The sequence below is a fragment of the Anas platyrhynchos genome, chromosome 2 (genome assembly GCF_047663525.1).
Source record: "Anas platyrhynchos isolate ZD024472 breed Pekin duck chromosome 2, IASCAAS_PekinDuck_T2T, whole genome shotgun sequence".
NCBI classification, from domain to species: domain Eukaryota; kingdom Metazoa; phylum Chordata; class Aves; order Anseriformes; family Anatidae; genus Anas; species Anas platyrhynchos.
Window position 1 is genome coordinate 136,348,557 of NC_092588.1, and position 26,776 is coordinate 136,375,332.

At 40.5% G+C, this 26,776-nt stretch overlaps 2 protein-coding genes across 14 annotated transcripts in view; both read right to left on the reverse strand.

The window, feature by feature from the left end:
* Nucleotides 1-3,638, reverse strand: part of LOC101797298 (metalloreductase STEAP2) — a 52,277-nt gene extending 48,639 nt beyond the window's left edge. For 6 of the 10 annotated variants that reach the window (XR_011807016.1, XM_072033657.1, XM_072033656.1 and 3 more), the window contains exons 1-2: nt 3,515-3,638; nt 3,157-3,284 (exon numbers count right to left, since the gene is read on the reverse strand). The gene's annotated coding sequence lies outside the window, so the exon portion shown is untranslated. The remainder of the gene's footprint in view (nt 1-3,156; nt 3,285-3,514) is intronic. The other 4 variants (XR_011807017.1, XM_072033661.1, XM_027450750.3 and 1 more) reach the window with 2 other exon arrangements.
* An 8,731-nt stretch (nt 3,639-12,369) lies between these two features.
* STEAP1 (STEAP family member 1) lies at nt 12,370-26,426 on the reverse strand. Of its 4 annotated transcripts, XM_038175205.2 has the most exons (6): nt 25,556-25,817; nt 22,302-22,406; nt 19,968-20,040; nt 19,528-19,745; nt 17,121-17,285; nt 12,370-15,433 (listed from the first exon to the last, which is right to left on the reverse strand). In XM_038175205.2, the coding sequence occupies exons 1-6, from the start codon at nt 25,772-25,774 to the stop codon at nt 15,176-15,178; spliced, it is 1,038 nt and encodes a 345-aa protein (XP_038031133.1). In that variant the 5' UTR covers nt 25,775-25,817; the 3' UTR covers nt 12,370-15,175. The 4 variants fall into 4 exon arrangements, with proteins under 4 accessions (XP_038031133.1, XP_038031134.1, XP_027306550.2 ...); XM_038175206.2 differs by lacking the exon at nt 25,556-25,817 and adding an exon at nt 26,151-26,426 and having other exon boundaries at nt 19,528-20,040; XM_027450749.3 differs by lacking the exon at nt 25,556-25,817 and adding an exon at nt 25,842-26,054 and having other exon boundaries at nt 19,528-20,040.
* Nucleotides 26,427-26,776: the final 350 nt, after the last annotated feature.

A 26,776-nucleotide genomic window follows, 5' to 3' on the forward strand; every position in this document is an offset into this window, starting at 1 on the left:
TATGACAGCATGTCTATATTCATAAAGGAAATAAAGACTCACTAATATAAAAGCTAGAGTTTAATCTAGGCAAGTTTTAGTACTTAAATTTCAAATCTTTGAAGACTGCAGTATCTACGTATTCATTCTCCATTCATGGTGGATTTCAAAGGTAAGCACGGAGCAACCTTGGCAGATGCATTCCAACTCTAAGTACTGTTGTGGTATAAATGATATACATGGAACAGTACTTTTATGACTTCAGTCTGAATTAAAAAATAGAACTCTCAGGGAGTGGAAAGTTGCATTTTTCAAGGCTGACAACTGGATTCAGTACTGGATGCCTCTGAGTTACATCACAACACCATTCAGCAGACAATCTCTATTATTTCAGTGTCACATTACAGACTGATTGTTTAGTTTTGAGCATTATATGACCACAAGAAAAATGAATACAACAAAAATACACCCTTAACTTTCCTCTGACATTGATCCAGTAACTTAGAAATAACAATGAAAACAAAATGTTTCTTATTAAGATTCCCCTCCTATTCAAAAACAAAGCTTGTTTCTCCTATGCCCATTTAATACAATAATTAGGTCTAGGGACCTTTCAAAGCCTTTTTATTCCTGGCTGCTACAGTTTTAAGGAGACAATACATGTACATCCTTCTTGTAAGAATAATATATTCTGTATATGTCCAGTTCAACCATACAAACTTGTCAAAAAGTTACTTTCACGGGGAACAATGAAAAGTTTTTCTTGTACTATTCAAGCACAGTACTGACTCACTGACAGATAGTGTGTGACAGATTTCACACAATCAAAAAAAAAAAAAAAAAAAGGATTAAAGACTTTTAAGACTCGAATTCACCACTGCAGTAAGGGAGGCCGTGAGCAATCAAAGTCTTTCAGAAAATTAAAAGAAATACTGCTATAGCTTTGGAGAGAAGAGGTCACTAAACTGCAGTAAAGTTGTAACAAACACAAAAACAAACACAAAAAGACAGACATAAAAAGCAAAAACAAAAACACAAAACAATCCCCAGGAAGGAAGCCTTTGCATGAAACTACAGTTCTGACACAGGTGGTTCCCCACTGTAGAGTAAGAATGAGCTCTGAAAATCAATGAAGCAATAAGGAAAGGCAGGTTAAGAAGGAGTAAAGGGAAAGCACCAGGTTGCTGCTGTCTTGGGAGCTATCAACAGCAAACCACACAGAAAGGAGAATGAAACTCTTTCTGAGCAATCATCTAAGGGCTGATATAACAGTAACCAGTGGGGAACTTTACCCAGTCATTAGATGGGAACACACTACGTGTGTAGAACAATCTCCTACACTCAAGAGTAGCTTTGTGCTCCAGAAGCTTGGAGGAAGCTGTTCGAAAAATGTTCTTCACTGGGTACTTTTCATTTCACTAAAGGGAGGAAATCACTGAAATTGGACTGAGATTCTAAAGATGGAAAATAGTAAGTGAAAGTGACCACAAAATTAGTGTTCTAATAAAAGATTCCAACAATGATGCATTCTGGTAGAGGTAGAGCACACAGTGTTTTATGCATGCACTGAAACAAACATTGACTTCTTTCGTGCCATATGACCCAAAACGTAGCTAACACATGACCAAAATGCCAGCATTTCCCGTACCACGGTGGGTTCACATCCAGGAACATAATGAGAATAGTTGTATTCTGATGAGACAAGAGATGTACATCAAGTAGACATCACAGAAGATGCATGCATTCACCATGTGATTAGAGAGCCTCATTTCAGTTCATGCCATGGGATATGAAAGTACTGCAAAACTGATAGGAATGGAAATGGAACTGCCAAGAGAAAGTGGGCTACTGGTACTGTTTAGCCATACTGCAGCCTACTTCTAGTTTTTGTCCAAAGAATCCTCGAGAGGAGACATCATAGGACATGACAAATTGCTCTCCTGAGCTGAATTTGGTCCACTGTACACAGATTCTCACTGTTCTAAGGAAATTAGAATGTGAGGAATGGAATAAAACTAACAGACTTCATAAAAACAACCTCAGGGAACAGACAAGCATGAGTCTTGGGCAAATAATCTAAGAGATGGAAGAAAGCAGAGAGCTGGCAGTTACTAAAAGGGACTCTGCACAAAAGGGACTCAGTGCACAAAAGCAGTTCAAAGGCAAAAGTGTGTAAAGACTGTCTTAACTGCATCAGGAGTACTTTAATGATCTGAAAAAATCACATAAAAGGTAAAAAAAAAAAAAAAAGTGGGGGTACATGGCTAAGGATCATTATTAAGAGCCAATGCTAGCATGTAGTGATAAAATCAGAGCAGCCATGGTACAGAAATGAGTTACTTCTAGTAAAGGACATAAAGGGTAGCAAGCAAAGCTTCTATGAAGACAATACAAGGAAAAAAAAGGAAGGCAAGGTTCATCACTTAAGAGCAAAAGGAACAAATCATAGGTGATGCAAAACAGGATGGAAGTGTGAAATGCCTTATGCCAGACCCCAGCAGAAAGATTAATTGTGACTAAATATTTAATGAAATTCATCTTGCAGGGAGACAGAAGGTGAGGTCAAAGTGGAAGGAGGTAGGTTAACAGACCAAGATAAGATAAAGATTTTCGAGTCAGCGGGCACTTATGAAATCCCCCCCTTGATGCCTGAAGAGCTGACCCAAGCAATGCCTTTAGAAGTCAGAGAGGACACGAGAGGGAGACCAGCACATACCTCCAAGAGGGGGGAGGAGGAGGACCAAGGGAGGTAAAGGACTTGTTAACCTAACTTGAGTCTTTGGAAAGATTTTACAGCAAATTATTGAGCAATCAGCTTGTAAACAGTCAGGTGGAAAGCTGATAAGTAGCTAACATGGGTTGTTCAGGAGCACACTGCAAGATAAAAAACACCTTGTACAAAACAACTGGCTTTGCAGATACAAAAAAATAAAAGGGATGAGAGAAATCTGACAGCAGGAATTATACAAATTTGACAACTGTCCTTAGATAAACCCAGGAAAACACAGCAGAGCTACATCAGCCAGACGGGGACCCGGCTGTGACAAACTGCCCCGGGCAGCACGATCCCTGGAGGAGGACAGCGAGCAGGCAAAGCCTGGCCGTGGCTCTGTCAGGTGCTGCCGTGAGGAAGGGGCTCGGTGCTGCCCGCGGGGCCCCGCTCCGGCGACAACTTACGGTGTGGCAGCTCCGGAGCGGCGGCGGCTGCTGCTGGTGGTGGCGGACACTGAGGCACTGCCGGAGCCGGGGCGGCGGGTACCCACCTGGGACGAGCTCATAGCAGCGCGGGACGCCCGTCTGTACGGCTGTAAGGACACACCGACAACGCTGCCCGTGAGGGGAGCGGCCGCCCCGACCTCTCCCCTCAGCCCCCTAGACACAAAATGCCCGCCCCGGAGCAGAGCGGCCGGGCCCGGCTCCGCGCCACAGCCAGGCCGGGAGCGAGCGGGGAGCCCCCGCGGGGAAAGAAACGGCGCTCACGGGCGGCCCGAGGGGGCCACAGCCCCGCCGGGAGCCCCCCTCCAGCCCCGCTCACCTCCTCCCGCCCGCCCGCACGGGCAGCGCCGCCGCTCCGGCTCCTCAGCCTCGGCCCCGCAGCGCCGGGCGGGCGGGGAGGCGGCGCCACCCCACCGCTGCTGCCCGCCCCCTGCGGCCGCTCCCGGGCACCGCCGGCCTCAGCCGGGGATGGCGGCGGGATGGGGGGGGGTTGGTGGTGGGTGCCCGAGCTGCCTGTGTGGGGCTGGTGTGGTGGGGTTGGTGTTTATTTGGGTTGGTGGTGGGGTTGGTGGTGGGGTTAGCACCATGGTGAGGGGACCCAACGCCAGCTAAACCACAGGGCCCGAATCCTCTGTGGCCCGGCCGAGGAAATTTCCAGCTGAACACAAACGCGGCTTTATTCCGGAGAAGTGCAGCTCCTGGTTTTAACGTTTTCTGACTCGCCTAACATATTATGTTGCCCGTTAAGCTGTGCTGTGTGTATGGCGACGTGTCACCCTTAACCCTTTACCACGTTTAAAGTAAATAGCTATAATGACCGTCGCTCATGTTTAAGCAGAAAGGTAACGTGTAGAGATGAAATCATGAATGAAACACTGAACTGTCGTCCTGCTAATTTGTTTTTCTAGTGCGTTAGCTGAGGGCTTAATCATAATGAACCATGTAATCCGTTCAAACTGTTGTTTCAATAAATAAATAAATACAAACATGCTGCAGAATTTGAAAAGAGCTAAGAAACTTTTTAATTGTAATTCAGAAGCCACTTCTCCTGCAAATATAAAACACATATATAATGTACATATATGTAATGCGTGATGTATATATATATGTATACATATGTAACGTATATATATGTGTGTATAACATATATATATATATATATATATATATATTTGTAAATAGATGCTCCAAAATTCTATTCTATGATTTTCCAAACTGCATTTTGGCTCCCGGGCTGCGAGGACTGTTCCCATACTCCAGTAATCACTGGAAAGGTGAACCCACTGACAAACTGTTCAGAAATGAACTGGTCCTTTCCACGGTGAGAGCTGGCATTTCAGCCCTTCACTTTCTTGTTCTAATATTCCCCTTTTCTTTGTTATTGATTCAGAAGTTGTCATCCTAGGCTTGTCCTTGTGTAGCCAATAATGACTTCAGGAGTTTAGGCTTAAAATTTTTAGTCCAAACAACAAATGTATCAGAGAAAACAACAACAACAAAATGAAATATTGCTTTCTGCGTTACTTGTGGCTGTTTATATGCTGCTTTATGTGACATAGTCATAAAAATATTTACATTAAAAAAGGTGTATTTAGTCATGAGATGAATTCACGCACCTTGAAATGATCCCTGAATTCTGCTACCTGTTTCTCATGCAACTGTTTGCCTTGTGATTGCTCACTAGGTATGTTTTCCACGTGGTTGTCTTGACCAGCTCGTGTACACAGTGTGCCAGCTCAGACTCTGATCCTTCAAGCCTAACACACCACTGTTCTCAGCAATGTCATTCAATGACATTTCTCACCAACACTCTGTAGTTGTTTCTACGTGTTACTAGAATGAGTGAATTTTATTCAAAATCAGTGTTAGTCATAAAATTGTGAAGTACATTGTTTTGTTTTGTTTGTTAATGTTGATATGCATATCCACTTCCTTTTTCTTGTAATGAGTAATGGTTCTTTACAGAATCATATAGGATGAAAGGGAATGACTTGAAGCTGCATTAGGGGAGTTTCAGATTGAATATTAGGAAAAAGATCTTCTCTGAGAGGAAGGAGTAGGCTTCCCAGAGAAGTGGTCATGCCCCAAACCTGTTGGTATTCAAGAAACGTTTGGATGACACTTGTAGGTGTATGGACAATGCTCTTAGATACATGGTTTAACCCATAGGTTGTCTTGTGTGGAGTCAGGAGTTGGGCTGGATGATCCTCATGGATCTCTTCCAACTCAGAAGATATTATGATTCTATGACAAGGAAAACTAAGAGTGGGCCTAATGTCCTTGGGCCACTGTACCTTTCACTTTTGCATAGTTAATCCACAATTCTTTATTTTAACTTTGTTTTCCTATTTTTTTTTTTTTCTTTCCACTGTGTGCCAGCCTGTCTAGCTTTAGCTTCTGTGCATAGCGGTAAAGGAGGAAACTTTTGAGTTATGTTCATTTACCAGCCTACTAAACAGACACCACTAACCTGATACCTATTACATTATCACAGAATCACAGAATCACAGAATTGTCTAGGTTGGAAGAGAGCTCAAGATCATTGAGTCCAACCTCTGACCTAACACTAACAAGTCCTCCACTAAACCATATCACTAAGTTCAACATCTAAACCATCTAAGTCATCTAAACATAATTCCAATGCCTAAAACTTGCAGTAAGTTAAAAATTAAGTCAGTTTGGATGGCTTCACTTGATCATACGTTTTCTTTGCATGTTTTAAAGGTTTTACAGTTTGAATATCCTTGTTTAAATTGATAGCAAAACAACTCCCATCTCCATTCTGTCGCTGTGTAATTGATCCATTCAAACACGAGAAGCAAAAAAAGTCCCCATTTCGCACTGAGTTTAGCATGAGGGCTAGGTATATACAGGCCTTTTATACGCGTAAAACTCACTGCAAAGATGGAACGTGCATCTTCAGTGAGATTATGAAATTGAGTTGGATAACTTGCTCTCAAATTATATACAAAGCTCTAGAGACCATGTAATTCTTAGGCACCTTGTTGAAGGCCTGTCTTATACAATCAATTTAAAAAAAAAGAGACTATTTTCTTTTAGCAGGTGCTTTACTTTCTTTAGGGAAGTCCAGGGAAGCATTATTATTTCTTCCTTTAAGGGATGGAACATGAATAACAAAGGAGTTTCCAGTTTGCAAATGGAAACAGATATTCTGGTTCTTCCTCTTGGCAAAGGGAAAGCAAAGCCCCAGGGATTTTCCTGTGGAAAATGAGTGAAAACAAACACACAGAAATTTGCTTCCTATTGGGGCAACAAACCCAAATACAATCATTTCTGGCATACTACCCTTAACACAGCTAATTTTGTACCTGAGCAGAAAAATAGAGTATTTCCCAGCCAGGAACATTCAGGCCAACTATTTTTTTTTTTCTTATGGCAGCCTACAATTATTTTAAAAATAAAACTTGTACCTCTTAACCATTCTTTGTAAATACAACACGGATCTTAGAAATTTAGAAAATTGTAGCTTATTATTTTTTTTTTTGTAGAAATATTGTTTTGTTCTTTGCATTTTTCGGATTTCACTTGTGATGTCCCCTTTTCACTAACTCTGCAGGTATCGCTGCTTCTTTCAGACTATATAGGATCTGAACGTCAGTAGTCAAAGGCAAGGACAGAAAGACATAGTGAAATAAATTAAAAAAAACCCAAACATTTAGACATTCTTTTAATGGAGAGGAGAGGAGATGTGGAGATGAGACAAGACGACGGGAGATGGAAGGAGGAGAAAAAGAATTAAAAGAAAAAAAAAAGAAAGAAAAAGAAAAAGACAAAAAAATGGGAGAGAGAAAGATGGAAAGAAAGAAGAAAAAAAGAAAGAAACCCCTTATAAAACACATTTAATAAGCCAAAATTGAGAAAACACATTTAATATGCCAAAATTGAGAATCCTTAGCATGTCATGTGAATCAAGACAGAGTGTCTCCTTCTTCCCAATAGGAAGCACAAGTTAAAGGTGATTCGTTCAAAACAGAGGACAGGTACTCAACACCCTACCACCACCCCAAAACAGAGAAGATTCAGACCTACAGTTTCATTTCTGTGGCAATCTAAGTAACAGAGAGTATTGTTTCTGATATTGTTTTTATGACCTGGCAGATAAATAGTATGCACCAGAAAGAAGCTGAAGGAAGGAAACCTCTCCTAGCTTTCTCTGACTATGGTTTTCCATAGCCATTGTTGAGGCACAGCTAAGGAGTTTCAGGACCTTTGGCTTCTTTGGCTTTAGCTTTGTTCTTTGGCTTTGTATGAGCACAAGGTCTTGTATGACCTTTCCACATCTCCCTATAACTTTTGAAACACCTTTGCTTTGTGGTGCAAGTTATAGAAGATCAAAATCTATCTTCCTGGTTCATGGCTGTTCATCTTAAAAAGCTACTTCAAAGTGGGACAGTAGGTTCTAAAAATGTGATCTTCTGTCTGCAATTAATTGTTGGACCCAAAGTCAGGGGTAAAACAGATTATTTTTAGAATGTAAACAATTAAATCCTGAGCAAAATTTTCTGTAAGTTGGCTAGATAACCAAGAACAGGTGTGTCCTTCTTAATGAAGATATAGATATTGAAAAAATTGAAAAACTCATTTAAAAAAACATTAATTCTTTGCTTGAATACCAAACCAGCTGAGGGAAGCACAAGTTACATTGTGGCTTGACCACTGTCTGACAGCTTAAGACTAGTGTTTGTGTTACAAACAGTTTGGGATTGCAGGTATTTGAGGTCAAATTTCCTTCACAAAGCTGCAGACCACAGGTTTTGCATGGGAGTGGAAGAAAAATTAAAAAGAATTAAGATCACTGCATAGTATGTAGCATAGTAGATGTGAAAAAGTAGAAATATAACATTTAAAAAGTTAAATGTTTATGTTTATTAACATCTTCATTACTTTATTACATTATGTACATTGTCCTAGGCTAGGTGTTCAGTTATTTTATTTTGAATATGTTTTTTCCCTGAATGGAACCATGCTGTCGGTGTAAAATATTCCTTGGCAAATGAAACTCAAACCAAGATAATTCAATTGCAGCTCAGCACTGTGGGGAGAAAAGCTGTATCTTTACAGAACAATGAAACACTAATTCTGTTCCCAGTCCTGTGAAAATTTATGTAGTTAATTCCACAGAAATGAACCGCGGTCAGTGAGTTGCCGCAGAGCCTGAAAATTAAGCAGTTCTTTGCAAGATCAAAGCAACAGCTTTTCAGTCAAGACTTAAGTTCTCATTCCCAACATACTTGTTTTCCAATCATACCAAATTAGAGCAGTGTATCAGTCTGAGAGATTTCCTCTTGAAGTAAAGGAACATAAGACACACTACTTGGTTAGACTGATAGCCGATCTAACCCATGAGTATGTGTACAAGTGTGGCAAAAGAGAATGCTATTTAAGGTGGGAGTGCAAGCCTCACCACTCTATCTTATGCTCTTCCCCCAAATCCTCATTTGTATTAGTGATGCCATAGGGTACATGCCTGGAAAGTCCTTTTATTGTCTTTTTAGGGGCTGGTGTCTCTGAGTTTAAGTCCCTTTTGAACCTGTTGATGCTGTTTGCCTCCACAGCCCCCCGTGGCAGCAGGCTGCAGGGGTTTTCTACCCACTGTACAAAGATGCGTGGTCTTAGGCAGTTGTAAACTAATATCCTACTGGTTTCACTGAATCCTCCCTAGTCCAGGGCTTGGTGAAAAACAGTTCTCTCTTTATCTTATCCACTCTCTTCATTAGTTTGCAAACCTTGATCTTCTGCAATCTCCCATCCCATTTGAAATGCCTCTGCCTTTTTAGTCTCATCCTGTAAAGCAGCTGCTCCACACCTTGATCACCTGAGATGCAAAGGGAAAAGAATCGTATGAAACTTATTATGGGCTGTTTTAAGGGCATTGTGAGAATGTGCAAGACTTCTTATGGGATGCTCCAGAAAAGGAACAAAGGTGGAGTAATGGAGGGATCAAGGTGAATCGGGGAGGAACAAGATTAAGAGAACAGAGGGAAAAGGGTGTTTAGAGGTATTGTTAAGTGTTATGCTACATACCACGTATTCCACTCTCCAGCTTCATGTGGGTAGCCTCTCAAGCCTCTCATCCCCTCTGTTTCATGGATTCACTTCAGGCTCTTCAGATGCTGTGCTATCTGTCTTTGTCTTGTCCCTCATTTTACCCATCTCCTGTACTAGGGTTTTCTATTCTCTACTATATTAATGTTGTAGTGTTCATTGAATTCCCCCATCTACCTATTTTTCCCCTTTAACATCCATTGGGGCTCCTTTACTCTTTCCTTTCATAAGAAAATCTGTTAGCTTGCAATGTCTCTTTTCCTTGGTGTCCTTTTCATTTCATAATGGGATCTCCGGTTGTCCTGTCCCTTCCCATTCCATGTTAACACCTAGCATAGTTCCATAGTCCCAGCTTTCCTCTGCCCCCGAATACCCTTTTCTCTGTCATTAATTATTTGGGAATAAATAATTTAGGATGTTTATATCATGAATGTGCTAACTCCGTTGGAAATTAGGCAGGTACAAGAGGAAGCTATTGCTATTTTAATTATGGGTCCTGTCAAAGAATTGCTAGACCTTTGATCTGTTACAGGGATGCCTGAGGTGCCTTGCAAGGGGCTCCTTTTCTTTCCACTCAGGTTTCTTTTTTTTTTTCTTTCTTTCTTTCTTTTTTTTTTTTTTTTTTTTTTCCATCCCTTGCCCCCCAGATGTAGATTTCCTGTTAGAACACCTAGAATACTTTTGAATGAATGAGATAAGCTGGTCAGAAGTTATCCTGATACATGCACAAACACAAGTGGACAGACAAGAGAGAAATGCTATCCAATATATGAGTGAAAGGACTGGACAAAAAGGCAGAGGACAAATTGGAGAAATATTATGTGGCCATTCTTCAAGTCCAGAAATCAGCTTTTTTACAGATTTTCAAATAATGAAGTATTCAGATGGAAATTCTTTTCCAGTAGAGTACATCCAATGAAACAGTGTATGCATGTATAGAAAAGCTATGTGACTACGATTGTCTGTCCAGTTCAAAAGACCCCACAATTGCCACGCTTCTTTTTTTTAATAGTGAGTCCCACAGATGAAATTTAAGGACCAAATATCTCCATCAGTAGTAGCAGTAGTAATATTCTACCAGCCATAGAGGCACCACAAATCTTTAACCAAGTCAAGAACATAGCGTATTTATCTCACTAATACACTTTCTTGCTACAAAGATGAAAACATGTAAGAAGAAAGAAAGAAACAAAAAAATGACAAAACAATGCTATCTTCTGTTGCATCATCTTTATTGGAAGTAGCTGTAGTCTGCTTTGTAAATTGATAATTTGGTTTGCTGACTGTTTTTATATTTTCATTTGAGAATCTCTGAAAACTTATTATGCACACTTAGTAAATTATCTCCACCACACCCACTTAAATATCATTTTCAATCTATTGCAAATTTCAAGCAATGATGCAAAACTTGACCTGAATTCAATGAGATATTGTTAAGGAGGTTCTCACCAAAATAAATTATTTTACCATCGGCAACAGAAAGTGCTGATAGGATCAAGAAATCCTGGCAATACTGAAAAAAAGTCAGTGACAATGATCAGTGGCTGACAGACAAAGTGATTACAGCAGGCTACATTCTCCAAGGGTGGATTCAGCATGTTTTCAAAAATCGGTCTTTATTTATATCTTTATTCTTTTAAACAATTCTTTTTATGTCATTTTAAGAAAATCAGCTTAAAAGTAGTTAGACTGAATTTCAGAAATGGTTAACACAAAATTTCCTGGAATCAGGGGACAATAGTAAAAACTGTGGATGTAGCAGAAAAGAGAGGAAGACATGAGATCATCATTTCACAGATGAAGCCACACAGTTGACAGCCATGTAGAGGTCAGTCTGTTTGGGGTTTTGGTGATAATTTCTAGAACACATTTTTGCCTACTGATTCATGGAAAACTAAGAACCTGACAAACAGGCGAAGTGATGAAACAGTCTTGCTAGCAGAATGGGATTTAAGCTTTGAATTTTAGGAGCACTTACTACTGTGCAGTTTAAACGACTTTGAACTAAAATCTTCACCCGGGGGGGGGTGGGACACTGGGACAGGCTCCCCAGGGTAGTGGTCATGGCAATAAGCCTGATTAAGTTCAAGAAATGTTTGGACAACATTCTCAGACATATTGTCTGGTTTTTAGATGGTCCTGTGTGGAGGCAGAAGTTCGACTCCATGATCCTTGTGGGTCCCTTCAGATCCAGGATATTCTGTGATTCTGTGATCTCTCTTCCTGTCCTTCATGCTGGCATATGCACACTCCTATCAGGTCAATCAGAGCAGTACATGGCTCTGGATGAATCATTACTTTTTAACTGGATCAAACTCCCTGGACTGATTTTACACACTTTTGTGTACAGCTTTACACACTTTTGTTAGAAGAACTGAGATAATTGAGAAGTATGGCCTTTACAGCTTACAGTAAAGGCTGCTGTCAACAGGAATTGACATTAAACCATAGCCAGCACAGCCTGATTCTGGCTTCCCGGGCATTCATCATTGGTACCACTTCTTGAGAATAGTATTCTGGGATCTCACTATCTCAGGTAGGTCATGAAATTTGTGAAGTCCCTTCAACAGTCTGAGAGTTCTCTCTCCAGTTTCAATTCTGTGTCTCTGACTTAATTAAGGAAGTACATTGTAACCTTTGTAAAGGCATTGCAAAATCCCTTACACTAGAGTGATGGATTCTTACCAAAGAATATGGCTGCATTACTTTCCCCTCCTCTTTGTCTTCACCATTCTTGAGCTTTTCCTGATCTTTAATCAGCATTTTCAGGGATCACAGGTCTCTTTCCAAAGCATTCCACAACCAACTCAGCTTTCTGTTCCTTCTCAAAAATCTCCTCCAAATGCCAGGCTACATGGCCTGTCAGTTAAAAGATCTATCCAAATTTCTTTTCATTACATCTCTCTATGAAAATGTCCATTTTGTTTTTCACATCTATGTCTTCTCTCCTTTGGAAAATCCAGGATTTTCAGCTAGCATGGGGAGAAAATTCCCCCTTGACTAAAGCTGTTTAAATGTTCATGTCAGCAGCTCTTCTAGGTTTTGTCATGCCTTTTTACCCTTATACAGGTCTGGATGGATATTACACAATGGCAGACACAGTATATATACAATTAAGCATTTAATGATACATAATTTTATAAAAATAATCAGTGTTATACAAATAAGTGCCTAAAATTGGCAGACACATTGTTTTTCTATATTATAGTAGTATACAGACATATTAATACACTGAATTTTGAAATAGCTGTATAAACATAAATTAAGAGGTACATATGCATTCATTGTAATTAGTGTTGAACTAAATCATATCTATGACAAAGGGAGAAATAAACTACTGTTAATAGCATATTCTTCTGCAGCTCTTTACACCCCTTACCTGACCCTCCTCCCTCACTATTGCATCTGAATGCCTTAAAAGCTTGAACATGCTGTTGCAATGTCTTGCAGAGGAGTACTACTCCAGTACTACAGATTGAGAAGTGAGTTACTTAAAGGTGAAGTAGTTTACTAAAGACTTACAAAGCAGGGAAGAGACTTGATATGAGGTCTCAAATTCTGGCTCTAAGCATTCAACAGTACATTATAAAGAAAAGGCTGGCTGTTGCACAGAAAACCTTGCTCCTACTTGAGATTTTATTTTACACATGCCGTAGGACTAGCTGTGAATGGCTTATTCCAAGGAGTGTCTTCATTCACCTCTTTTCAGTTTTCAGCTATCAAGGGTTCTGTTCTCTGTGTCACAAACCTTGTTAACCTTGAAGCTGTTTATATTTCCCTGTGGCAAAGGGCTGGCTTCTATGACCAGTTGTAAATGATGAATCCAACTATGTGACCAGAATTTAGCAAAACTGGAGATTGAATTCAATTCTCCAGATTTTCTTAGTAAGGGAGCAGCAGAGCTGATTCTGAAGAACAAAATTTAACATGTTTTGATAAAACCAAATATTAATCTCTTCAATGGATGCACGCTGGGCTTGCTTGGAGTATTTTAAATCTCATCTTTGTCCTAAGTAGTAAATTTGAGCATATGTTTTGAGTAGCTAATGGATAATTTGATTTCTTTATCATAACACTTTTCTTAACCTGTTCTACTGGAAAAAAAATTACTTTATTAAGGTTTTTATGACTCCTGACAACAAAGTGCAGTTAATATTCTGGGTAAGCCTTCGGGAAGTCCTATCTGTTCTGGTTTCAGCTGGGACAGAGTTAAAACCAGGACAATCCCTAACATGACTTCTAATTAATTTTATTTATTTCCTGGACAGAAATATAAATGCTCATGTATTAACAACCACACTTCTTCTGTTATTTTAGATTCTTAAGTTCACTTTCCAGACTGGCTTTCTGTGTTTTAGTGCTTACGTTTGTCATGCATTACTGATTTGACACACAATGTCACTCACGTCTCTTCAGTCTATATTACACAGGCCACCACGTCCCCACTTATTTTCACAGTACTACATCAAGTGCAAAACACAAAGACAATTTTTAAGTTGCAATAATTGGAGTTATAACCAGGAAAATACAAAATGTAGCATCTCTGTAGCTATTTAATTTGTTAATTATGCTCAGTGTACCAAACCCTCAAATGTACAACAGGATTATTAGCTGCAGAATCATTAGCACAGTGTGTTACATATATTTTCATGTAACCATTGTTTTCCTGTTTGCTTAATACCAGAGCCATTACCAGTTACAATTCTCATTTGGGTGATCCCAGCAATAGCCGGCACCATCAGTCCATGTCCTAGTCAGCTCACACAGGGAAACTGGCAGAAATGTTTCTGCTGCTGGGTGAATATATTAACTACTGCATAACATATTTAAAAATAGATGCTAATAAATGAATTATTCATTTAAAAATTTCAGACAGACCTATGTAACACAAAGAAAGTGAAGCTTCATCAGCTTATACTAAAATTTTAGTAAAAGCAAACATATTCAGAAGTGATTTTACATGAAAATCTCACCAAATCAATGCCAAGGTTCAAATGCCTATTTTTAATGTTTTTCTTCTAGTCACACAATTGTACTGGCCCTAGAGTAAACAGTAAAACACATTTACCTGACGTGTGAGCTATCCCACTGGAATAATTTGTGTTAATAAAGATTAGCACATGTCAGCGGCAGCAGGCTTGGGTCAAAAGCATGGAAAATTTCCAGCATCAGAAACAAAAGAATGTGTTCATGGAAAAAAAAAAAGGAAAATGTTTTATGGTTCTAAATAAACAGACACACCTAGTCCTGTATAAAATGTAGATCTGAGTCTAAAATCTCTTATTTTAGACTGTGCCTAAGCCTCAGGAGAGATTTGCCTTGCAAAGTTCCCTGGAATTCTGCTTGCTTGATTGTCTGAATTCAATATGTGGTGGGAATGCAACACACTTTTTGTGTGGCTTCTGTGCTAAGGTCCCCATTCTGCAGAGTGAAATGTAGGATGCAAGGGATAAGGGGGGACAGGATAATAAATATTCAAGTTGTTTTCCCTTCATAACACTGAGATTTAACCAGGGAACAAACATGTCTGTGGGATGCAGAAAGCATTCCTGGATTCTGTGGTGTAATGATTTATTTACTTTCTGTGGTCATCTGGACCGATGATTTATGATTGCTTTTGCCAAAGAAAGAATTACGATTGAGGTGATGAAGTACTGGTGTTTTAAGAGCAATGAGTCAGAAGAAAGAAATGATCAAATATCAGAACACCAAAGAGATTAAAGTGTAAAATGAATGTTTTCAATTTCTGTCTCAGCAAAGGTCCCAGTTGCATCAAGTATCCCATACCTTTGCAGCTGAAATGAAAAGTAAACAAGTAACATCTAAGAAAAATATGGAAACAGAACTCACAAGTGAACATTTTGTGGACTTGAGCATATTTACATACAGCAGACAGGAAATGTCCATATGTGATCTACAGCCTGGAAGTCATGCTGGTTTGATTGGTTTGTGTGTTGTCTTCCCAACCACATCTGATCTTTTTTATCCTCTTCCTGAAACACGGGAGGAGCAGTATGCATTTACAGAGCAGGACTACAATAGGAAGAAAAACTGCTACCATAAATGAAGGAGGTGTGTACCAGATAAATTGGTTAACATCAACCCACTTATTCCAAGCAAACACCAGTGCGTGAACTGTGCATAGCAGCAGAGCTACATATCCCATCTTGCTCTGAAAAGAGAAAGATAACAGTAAGTTATTTATTTTTTAAACCTTGGTAAAAAGATCACTCTTTTAAGGAAAAATGGAAATAAGAAAAGGCCTCAAACAACGCATGTAAGTGAAAGAAAAGAAAACATTAGCTTTGAATTAAAATTAAAAACTTGTAATTCAAGAATCCAGCTCTACCTTTCTATGTCACCAGAAAAGATAAGGCACATTTTTCTCCTATTGATATGATAGTGGACTAACATACAGATCACAGATTCCCCAAACTGTGTCAGTTCTCAATATCTCAGTTTGTAGATGTCACCTGTATCCTAAATTACCATATCTTCTGTGATAAATTATTATGAGTTCAAAAACAGACTTATAAATGGTTTAATCAACTGTTTGCAAAGGGAATTTTTAAGGTCAGTTAAAGTCAGTAACTCTAGTAAATCTAGTACTATGATAAATTTGGCTTAGGATTTGAGATTAAGGAGAAAAGGAAAAGTTATGCAAGAGTTACTACCAATTTTGTTTCCTGTGTACATAAAAATATTGCTTTTATTACAAAAATGGAATTACTCATCAGTGTAAAGTGCCTTTCTAAGTGGTAAATCTACAGGATATGATTAGTATAAAAGCTATTTTTTTATAAAACTAATCCAATATGTTAGCATTACTCTTCTGGATTTCTCCACCATGATAGCTTAATATGGAAAGTAATTATGCACTAGGAGACTCCCTCCTACACCTGTTCATACAGTCTCTGTAGAGCTGACAAACTTATCTTACAACTGATGTACTTCATAGAATGAACAGATTCCCAAATCACTAATTGTCAAGAAATACATGTTTCAGACCTACTTTTCAAATTCATAACAAGTTCTCAAATGACAGGTGCTCAGTAGGTCATTGAATTTTCAGATTTTGGTGTTCAGGGACCCAGCTCAACACTTGCTTAACACAGTGTGATCATACTGATGCCAGCAGAACCACCCCTGATTATTACTGTGCAAGATACTGACACTAAGAGCAAAACAGGTACTAGGTGAACAAACAAGCACATTTGTAGCAGAACTCATGACTGGCTGGATTTGATTATGTGTCTGTTCTAAGACATCCCCTTCTCAGAATGCAGCTTTTTGGAGTGGGCTGTGAGGCTAGTGACACTGCATATGGAAAACCTCTGCATTCCAGAAGGCAGGAGGCTTTTGGACTTGCCAGCCACTTGGTATTGCTCAGGCAGTACAGAATAGCCAAAATGGCTCCAAGGGAGCAACAGGCAATGATCCTTTTGTAATGGAAACCCATGTTTTATGCCAACACTCTCATCTGGTTCAGTACCACCTACTCCCAGTTCAGCAGGACACAAGGCTTTCCCGAAACATAAAAAGCCCAGAAGATAACTGAAATGCTTTCAGAGCCAGAGGTCTTTGACCTCAGAATAGTTTCTGAAGGAACAACTTCTGCTGGTCAACTTGGAGCTATCTTTCTTTCCACTTTATTCCCTGAATATGACAGCCTTTTCTTCTCCCAAAATAACAAATGAAATGAATATTTTTTGCAAAACAGTTAACAAAGGGTGCTGAATAAACTTTTACATTGGTTTCATTAATGACTCTATATTTAGTATTTTTAACTAGGAATGATGTTAGCTGATAACATACAGTCCTAAAAATGAGTAATAACATGCAATGATGTTTATGTGTACCTGAATGTAGTGGAACTCTCTCCAGGTCAACGAATGATTGACAGATGGGATTGAGGTTATTGCCAATAAAGCCAGCAAAGCAAGTCCCAGAATTCCTAGGGACACATAAATCTCCATTCTCCAAACATCGTGTTCAATCCAAGCATTTTCTTTCTTTTGTTTGACCTGCCAGAAGAATCATAGGGTTGGAAGGGACCTTTAAAGACCATCTAGTCCAACCCCCCGGCCATGGGTAGTGATGTCTTTCACTAGATCAGGTTGCTGAAAGCCCCATCCAACCTGGCCTTGAACACTTCCAACGAAGAGGCATCCACGACTTCTATGGACAACTTGTTCTAGTGTTTCACCAACCCCACTGTAAAAAAAAAGTCTTCCTTATATTCAATCAAAATCTACTTCCTTTCAGTTTAAAACCATTGCCCTTGTTCTGTCAGTAGAGGCTCTGGTAAAAAAGTCTTCCTCCATCTTTCTTGTAAGCCCCCTTTATATACGGAAAGGCCACAATGAAGTCTGCCTGGAGCCTTCTCTTCTCCAGGCTGAACAACCCCAACTTTCTCAACCTTTCTGTACAGGAGAAAGGCTCCAGCCCTCTGATTATTTTCTGCTCTAAGAAGTCCACATCATTCTTGTACTGGAGACCCCAAAACTGGATGCAGTACTCCAGGTGGGTCTCAAGGGAGCAGAGAGGGAGAAGTACCTCCCTTGCCCTGCTGGTCATCCTTCTTTTCATGCAGCCCAGGATACAGCTGGCTTTCTGGCACACTTAGCCATTTATGTGAAACAGTTATTTTCACAAAAATAATTAAGAAATAAGATAACTGGAACAGGCTCCCCAGGGAAGTGGTCACTGCACCGAGCCTGACTGAATTTAAGAAGAGATTGGACTGTGCACTTAGTCACATGGTCTGAACTTTTGGGTAGACCTGTGCGGTGTCAAGAGTTGGACTTGATGATCCTTAAGGGTCCCTTCCAACTCAGGATATTCTATGATTCTATGATTCTATAAGAAACATAGTATTTTTGTTTGTTTGAATGTCTCTAAGTGTAACTGCTGTTTAATTGTGATGAAAAAGTCTCTACTAGTATCTGTAGAGCAAAGGTAGGCTTTACTTGAGAAGAATTTACAGATTGCATCAGTGTCTTGGCCCAGAACTGACTAGTTCTGAGACCTATCAGCCTGCCCTCATAGCAGGAGAAACCTTACTCTGACAAATACAAACAGACAAAAAAACAATCCTCCATTCATGGCAAAATACAGTATGTAGGAGATTATAACACAAGGAAATATATTTACAGCATTATTTTAGGGATCCAGTTTAGCAGGCATTCTTAGCCATGTTATCCTGCCAGAATAGCCTTTTTTTTTTTTTTTGTTAATGACTTGGTGCATTCAGCTGCACTGAATACAATGGTTGATATGGATGAAAATAAAAAACTGATGTCAAAGCTTGTGCTGTTTATGACTACATGCAACAGTTCCTTGATGCTGTTAGGGATCATCATAGTGTAATATGCTCCAGTTATGATCATTTCTTCACCTTCACTTAAGAACTGGAATCTCACAGAAATTTCTGGTAAACCACTGAAGTCAGATTACCAGTAAGGCTGATCTTCAAAGTTTTCATCAGGTAGTTTGACTGATGACAGAATTCTTCAGAAGCCAGTAACACCCTACTCTGCTTGCAATAAAACCATATATTAGACTTGAAGGATATGAAAACTGTACCTTTGCACTCTACACCTTATATGGGAATATTCCTTATGCTGGAATACTACCCAAGGTGATACACATGTGCTAGAAACTCTCTAGTCACAGAAGACTTTAGACAGCTTTGCAAACCAATTATTGCTCATGATTTGGAAGCATGACTGAAATAAATTGAATTGTTTTAACAAGTTAGTGTGCACCAGCCAAATTGTGTAGTCATCAGTGTTTGCAAGTTAAGTCTGTGGCATATATAAATTATTGTAATTTAGCTCAGTTCTCCTTCATTGCTGGTAATTCGCTTTACACAGATGATGTCTAGAAAAGGTGTGTGCAGCAGTTTCTGGAGACAGTTAGATTCCACTAATGCAAATAAATCAATCCACAATACACTAAGTGTTCCAAAGACTTAAATGTACCTGTGAAGCAATTATAACTATGGGTATTTTACATAGAGCTAAGAATTCCCAGACGAAGAAAGTGACTTACTAAATACACACTGGCACAGCTGTGTTGACTCTTGACTCCCTATAAAATGCTTTAACAAGTAGGCCCTGCTCTATTGCTTAGCAGTGCTTTGTGAGGAGCTGTTTCAAAATCAAAGGCAATGAAAACAGCTTTCTCCCTAACCAGATTTGTTTGGATGTACAACACAAGGATTCTCTCAACACTGAAATGTTGATATTTGTGAGCCCATCATACCTGCTGGAATGCCCAGTTGAGCAGCTTGTATCTGTATGATCTTCTCATTGGATAGCACAGGCTATAGCAGGCGTGCATTGTAGCGAAGAAGAAACTGAGAAGTCCAAATTGTTTTCTTGACAACATCCATCTATCCAACCACTGGGGAAATCTTTTGTACTTGGTGCCAAAGTACAGCTGGAAACCAGCCGCTATTATTCCTGGTAAATATACCAGTGCTAAAAGTGTAATTGAAACCACTGGTAAAACTTTGTTTATGACAAGGATTGGAATTTTATAGAAAACATTTTCATTTCTTGTAACAAAAGGATATATGACATCTCTTAGAGAAGTGTAAATAAATGTTAATAATGAGATCGCAGATGCTATCTTCACTGGTAAGTGCCACTTGGGGAACAGCTCCTGCTTGCAGTGCTGTTCTGAAGAGTGTTCAAACTCACCAAAATGGTGTGCTTGATGTAAATTAAAAAGTGCAGCTACTTCTGGTGGATTGGTAACTTGCATATCCACATTCTGGAAAAGACAGAAAGGAAATGTAAAATGAGATCAAACCCCAGTAATCACAATATTTGCAATCATGGCTTTTATATTTTGCAGCACTGAAACCATATACAAAAAACAAAAACAAAAACACATGCATACTATTAAAGACTATTTAAATAGTCTTTATATTTGAAATAATCTGCTATTAAAGTAGATTGAAAATACAATATTTCAAACAGCATAGTTAGTAGTTGAGCAAGGCAATTTTACTGTAGATTTCTCATTCTTCATTCATCATCCATGGTGATTTCAAAACAGATTTTCATTCCAGGAAGTTAACTACACCACAAGGGAAGACTACATTTTGCAAAGCATCATTACAGCTTCTTATGGTAGGCACTCCAGATTTCAAGATTTCCAATTTCAGCTAGAGACTTAATAATGTAACCCAAATAATATGCACAACAACAGAATCCAGAGACATGACACTACAGTATTTCATTCAGTCACTGCTATTTTCATGACACTTAACTGGGGGAATAAGGATGTAAATAGAAATATTTGGGATCAAGAATATTAGACCAGCTGTGCATCTGTCAACTCTATCTCAAATTCCAATGCTTTTCTTCCCGTCCTCCCAAAATGTAATAGCATCCTCTTAACTTTTATAAAAACTTGTGAAATAGAGCCACTTCAGTTTAAAAAGCTGAATTTTTACTGCCAAATAGTCATGGTTTGATTCTAGTCTCACAGAAGCTTTTGGCAGAATTATCACAGGCTTAAGAAGAAACTATGCTAGGACAAAATGTTAGTATAATGTTATAAACTGTTTTACATTGTGATAATGTATTAAAAGATTGTCCCAAACTTACAGTTTGGGGACAAGGTACATGATCAACATAAGTACAAAATGAAAATATGTGCACCAACAGCAGGACATTGCAGTTGATGCAGCAGACAGCTGTCCAGGGGTGGGGAGCTAAGAATTTGAAACATTCAGAAATTAACATGCCACCCCTTTAATAATCCAGTGAAATGCAAAGTAAATCTGAACTAATGCAGCAATGGCTCAGCTTTAGAATGGCTAAAGTTGCAGGTGTCCAGATCTCCAGAAAGTGACATTGCACTTTGAGGCTTGAGGAAGACAAGTACTAGTAGAAAGCTGTAAGTTGGCAGTCACAGAACCATATAATCAGCAAGGTTGGAAAATACCTTCAAGATGATCAAATCTGCTAGGATAGAACTGGTTATTTCAGCAATATGATCTGTCTTTATTCTTCAGAATCAAACATTATATTGAAGCTGGTTAAGGGGTCAATTCTTGTAAATACTTGTAAGTAATGCAAGCATAAGCAGGTGTAAGCCTTGTATTTAGCTTCAGTAATACACAGGTGTTTTGCGTGCTTTGCTTTCTTTTAACAGAGAAATAACAAACATACACTGCTATCTTGCCATAAAATCCTAAATGGAGACAAAGGCAGCCTGTTTCCACATGTGTGACTGACTTGCTTGCAGTGCCTCACAGTAAAATTAAAGGGCATGGTCTTTATTGGGATTTTATAGTTAAATAGCTAATACATGCTGATGTGTTAATAAAAATGTATCTGCAATGTACCAGTGAAGGTATAGCCTAAGTAACTTCTGTTCTCTAGTCTGTGAGGAGAAGCAGAGTGTAGTCTTTATGCATTGCAGAATCAGGTATGAGTATAAATTACATAAACTGAAATTCACCTCTGAATTCAGTTTCACCTAAAGATTCCTGTTTGAGACAGTTTGTAAAGCCTAATGCAGTATTCCACAGACTGAGGTCACAACTGAACAGCAAGTTGTGGCTTGAACTTCTGTGCATCAGATGTTGCAGAGGCAAAAACTGATGAAATGGATTTTTTCCCGGGCTTTTTTGTGTGGTGTGCAAAACTTACTAAATGCAATGTGGCAACAATAAAGACTCTACCCAGGATAAGCTTTACATTCCTGTTCAAAAATCACAAATTATTTCTATAGAGTTTTGTTCAGCTGGTAGAATGCAACTAAAAATTAACATCATATAACTGTTACTATGTGTTTTTTTCTTAACAAATCTTGTGTATTTTTTTTTTTTAGCATGGAATGCGATTAAATTGAATGAGTTGCTCCTTATCTTTTTATCTCTCCATGTCAATATTGAGAGAAGACTTCAGAAGCATTGATGATATGCCAGTGTTATGGAAACACAGTGCGTTTGGACAAAATCAAATAAAGTCTGCAATATTCTGTGTGACGTATGAGCTGCTCTTTTACAGAAACATTACCAAGTTGCTAAGGTTTCCTCTGTTTCTCCTCGGCGCGATGCTCTGACCTGCATTCTGATCAATGGTATGACTATCGCCTTCCCTCTTCTCCATTGCAGAAACTCCCTGCAAAACAAACACAGGATGTAAAACAGGTTTTGAAATGCCCTACTGAAACTTTGAGGCCTATTTTCCCTCAAAATGTTTTCTTCCCCCTCCTCCACCCATTTGCCAGAGAAGCTGTGATAATCTAGGGAAAAGAAAGTCTGTCCTCTGAGAACAGAAGAGCTCAGTTTTTCTTTTTTTTTAGTTATTAAAATTAAAGTGGAGACTAAGACAGCAGATAAATCAACAGAACAAAATCACCTATGAAAAGCAATATTTAAGCTAAATGCCCATGTTGCTACTGGAATGAAGGACTTAAATCAGGCTGAAAGTTTTAAAAATAGAACAACAGAGTTTGAAACAGTTTTTGAAAAGGAAAAACAGGTAAAATGTTATGAAGATGGATTTTTGTTAGGTTTACAAAAAGCTTTAATGTGTCTATCCTGTGTCTATCCTAGCAAGAGACTGGACTTACTTATATAAGAAACCCATGCAAATCTGCAGTTCCTAATACTTTTTAGGTTTTACAATTCAGATTTTCAGGCTTGGTCTACCTGACAGTCATCTTGTGGCTTTAGAGGTGTATTCTCCCCTCAAGACTGTCAGGAAACTCCAGTTGGAGATTTGCTCATTCTATTCCAAGGTACACTGTCTATATTTATCAATACAAGAGGAAGCAAAAATGGTTCTTAGCTGTTAAGGACTAGAAGAAATCAGAGGCCAGAAAACAAAGATGAAGAGAAGGGATATTTCTTTCTCAGGATCCTAACCCTGAAGTCTTGAGAGGGCTGTAAAATAACTGCAGGGGGTTACCCTGCAAGGTGGACTTCTGATAGGCACAGTGCCCTGTTACACACTGCTTGAAGCGATGTGCTAGTGCCAAGGCACTGGAAGGTCAGGCTGCCCTGCCGCAGCGTAGTTCTGTGACCACCTGTACGGCTGTGACTAGTTAGCTCCTCCAGGAACCTACCAAGCAGCTGGATTACTAGACATGAAACTACTTTGCTAAATACAGATTCTTTTATATCTGTAAAACTTTTGTGAAATTGTATCAGTTGTACCTATTTTTGTTGTGCTTCAGTGGATGAATCCACACTGTCTTGTGCTATCTAGTACAAACATTTGCTTCAAGCCACCAGCCTACTGAAGCCTAAGTATTCTTTTCCTAAGTATTTCTCTTTTGACTTTTTTCCCCTCCTGCTAACAAGCTCTCCCTTTGGGCATAACCTTTTGGCCAAGTGTTGCAGAGTAGGGTCAATAAGAGCTTCCCTCTGAAGGTCAGGCTATTAACCCTTTCCTATACCATTAGCTGCTTGTATATCCTACTGCTGAAGGCTTTTTTTTTTTTTTTTTTGCTAGGGCTAGACCCAGTGTTTCATGCTATCCTCATAAAACTTCAGCTCTGCCACTCTCAGAATTAGTTACAAATTCTATGTTTTGATATATTGTATTTCTAGCTGCTACAATGACAAAGAATTGTTTACAAACAGACCTTGGTCTAACGTACTTACTTGGAAAAAAAGGAACAAAGTGATTTCCAGACCTATTTTTAAAAGAACTCAGAATATCAAGGGCAATCACACAGTTTTTGAGGCCTACCTTCTGATTTTTAAAGTTTGAAGTGTGCGTGTGGAAATAAAAAAAAAAAAAAAAGGATGTGAAGAAGTCTTAGATTGACTTTTTACTTTTTTTTGGATAACGAGATCAACTTTTTAAAATTGGTAAAACAGATGATGGTTCACATATCTTTGCTCTTATTTTATTTTTTTCTTTACCTACCTCAATTGAGCTTTCATATGTTAACATCACCAGCCTACAGGAGCTTACACAGTGATCCCTGACTCTTCTGAATTGTCCTCTTCTGGCTGCCACACTATCTTGGAGGTCCGAAAGCATATTTTTGATTGAGGAGCTCTGAATGGAAATGCTTAACTCACCTGACGCTTATGCTAATATCAGTCTTAATTTAGAAATGAAGAGTCCAGTAATAGCTTCTAATTAGAGGCTTGGGTTGATGATTTGGCAGTAGTATAGTGATGTGAAAAAAATCATGAGCTGGGATGTCACTTACTGATCCTAAAAGCTGATTTGGGGAAACAATGTTTAATACACTCCTAATGCTTTATGTGGCAGGAAAAAAAATAAATAAATAAAAGAAGTTGTGTGTGAATGAATGCATATGCTCTAATAGTGAAATATGGGTTACAGCCCTGCGACTGCATGCAAGGAAGAGTAGGTGCCAAACCAGATAACTCTGATATCTGAGATAAGAGTTATTTCTTTGATACAGCTGATAACAAAGCACAGTAATAGCCTACATACAAGGCACTTGTAATTCTGTTATACAGTGCCTGGAGAATTATCATAACAGAGTCCTTTACAGCATGCCTCTGTCTGCAATATGTCTGAAGAAAGTCCCGTGAGAGACAGAACCCAGGCACGTCCATCCATCCTCCGCACCCATGCCTCCCTCTCCAGAAGGCAGCAGCACAGCTGGCTGCGAGTGAGGATGGAGGATCTCCAGCTGCGGAAGGCCAAGTTTCCAGCGCTGGGTGTAGCGCAGTTTGGGAGAAGCAAACAGGCTCATTACAGCGCTGAGCCGACAGCGATCCAAACCGGGCAGACCTGACTCTGCCAAAACGTCTTCCGAAGTCAATGGGAGGCTTGCCTGAGTAAGGGTTTTCAGAGCTGGCTCACTGAATAAAGAAAAAATGGCTAAAATAAACAGGCTAAGATCACAACGCTGAGGTGATCGAGCAGGCGCGGGACGGTGGCAGCATCCCCGCTCCTCTGGCACCATCGAAGAACGACTTGGGTGAAAGCGTTTGGGGCAATCGCCTCAATTTTAAGGTGCTGTGGAGGCACCCGAGAGAGCCGAGCTGGCCACCCACCCCTCACCCTGCTGTCCCGGCTCGTCGGGAACCCGCCCGAGCTCTGTGGAGACCCCTGCGGGGACCGGGGCCGGCGAGCCCCGCTCCGTGCCCTCCTCGGCCAAGCCGCGTAGGGTGGGGGGCGAGCCCGGCTCGGGGCCCCGCCAGCAGCGCTGCCAGGGCCGGCCCAGGTGAGCTCGTCCCGTCCCGTCCCGTCCCGTCCCGGGGCGAAGCGGAGCGGAGCGGAGCAGGGCGCCAGACCCCGGCCGCAGCCCGCCCGCCGCCCCGGGGCTCACCCACCTCAGCCCGCCGGCAGCGGCGCCTTCTTGTGCCCGGGCGGCGGCGCGGGGCTTCCCCAGGAGCCCCGGCTCGGCTCGGCTCGGCTCGGCTCGGCTGGGTTAGGACGGGGAGAGCCCTGCGCGGCCGCGCCGGGGCGGGCGGCCTCAGGTCAGCCCCGCAGCGGCCGGCAGGAGCTGAGGGGAGCGGCGGGGGAAGGGGGGGCCCGGCCGCCGGCTCCATCTCCCCTCCCCTCCCCGCCCGGCCCCGCCTTCCGCGCCCATCGCGCTCCCCCCGGCCCGGCGGGCACCTGAGCGCCGCGGCTCGCCTCAGGGTCGGAGCTCGCCTCAGGGCTGCCCGCCTGGCCCGGCCCGGCCCGCGGAGCCCGCTGGGGCCTCGCCTGGACAAAGGGCGCCTTCACCTGCGGGAGGAGGAAGGAGAGAGAGGGAAGGGAGCAAAGGCACCGCTCGCCGCCCCTCACACCCCTGAGCGGGAACCTTCTCCTCACCCCTTCTCCCTGCCCTGCTGCTCCCCCAGCCAGACAAAGGGCTAACGCGAGCAAGCCTCACTTTAAAAAGAAAATAAATACATTTATTCTTCACGTACCACCGTCTCGTACCTTTTTTTTTTTTTCCTGTGCTGACGGCTCTGACAAGGCGGTTTTGTCACAGAGCAGCGTGGGCTCATTGCCTCGCGAAAGCTCCGTGCTCGAGGATATTTCAACACTTGGTGGCTTTCTGACGTCTCAGAAACGTGGCCAGTCTGCCCCAGAAATGTTTTCATTTCTTCTGGCAGAGCTCATCGCCTCTTGCTCAGGATGGCTTCGCAGCAGCGATGCCAAATTCCAACTCCTTGTTTTATCTCGGGAATGTATTTTTGTTTCTCCTGCTCCTGTGTTAAATGGACACAGTCTCCAGCTGCGTGCTGCATCTGGCAGGGAAGAGGAGACAGAAAAATCGCCTCTCCTGTGTTAAAGCAAAACCTTAACTTCTGATTTGTCTTTGTAGTTGCTTTCAGTGGAGTATTTGTTATTTGTGCTTTGTATGATGGTTATTTTCCACGTGCTTTCCATTAGTTACTTCTGTTTTTTTTTTTTTTTTTTGCCACGGACGCTCATTTTCATGTGCTCTCACTTTCTAAAAGTGCCGTTTGATTTTCTTCTCGGCTTTCTCGGCTCTTTTTTTTTTTTTTTTTTTTTTTTTTTTTTTTCACGGCCGGTTTTTGGGTAGTTTTAGCTCCCAGCAT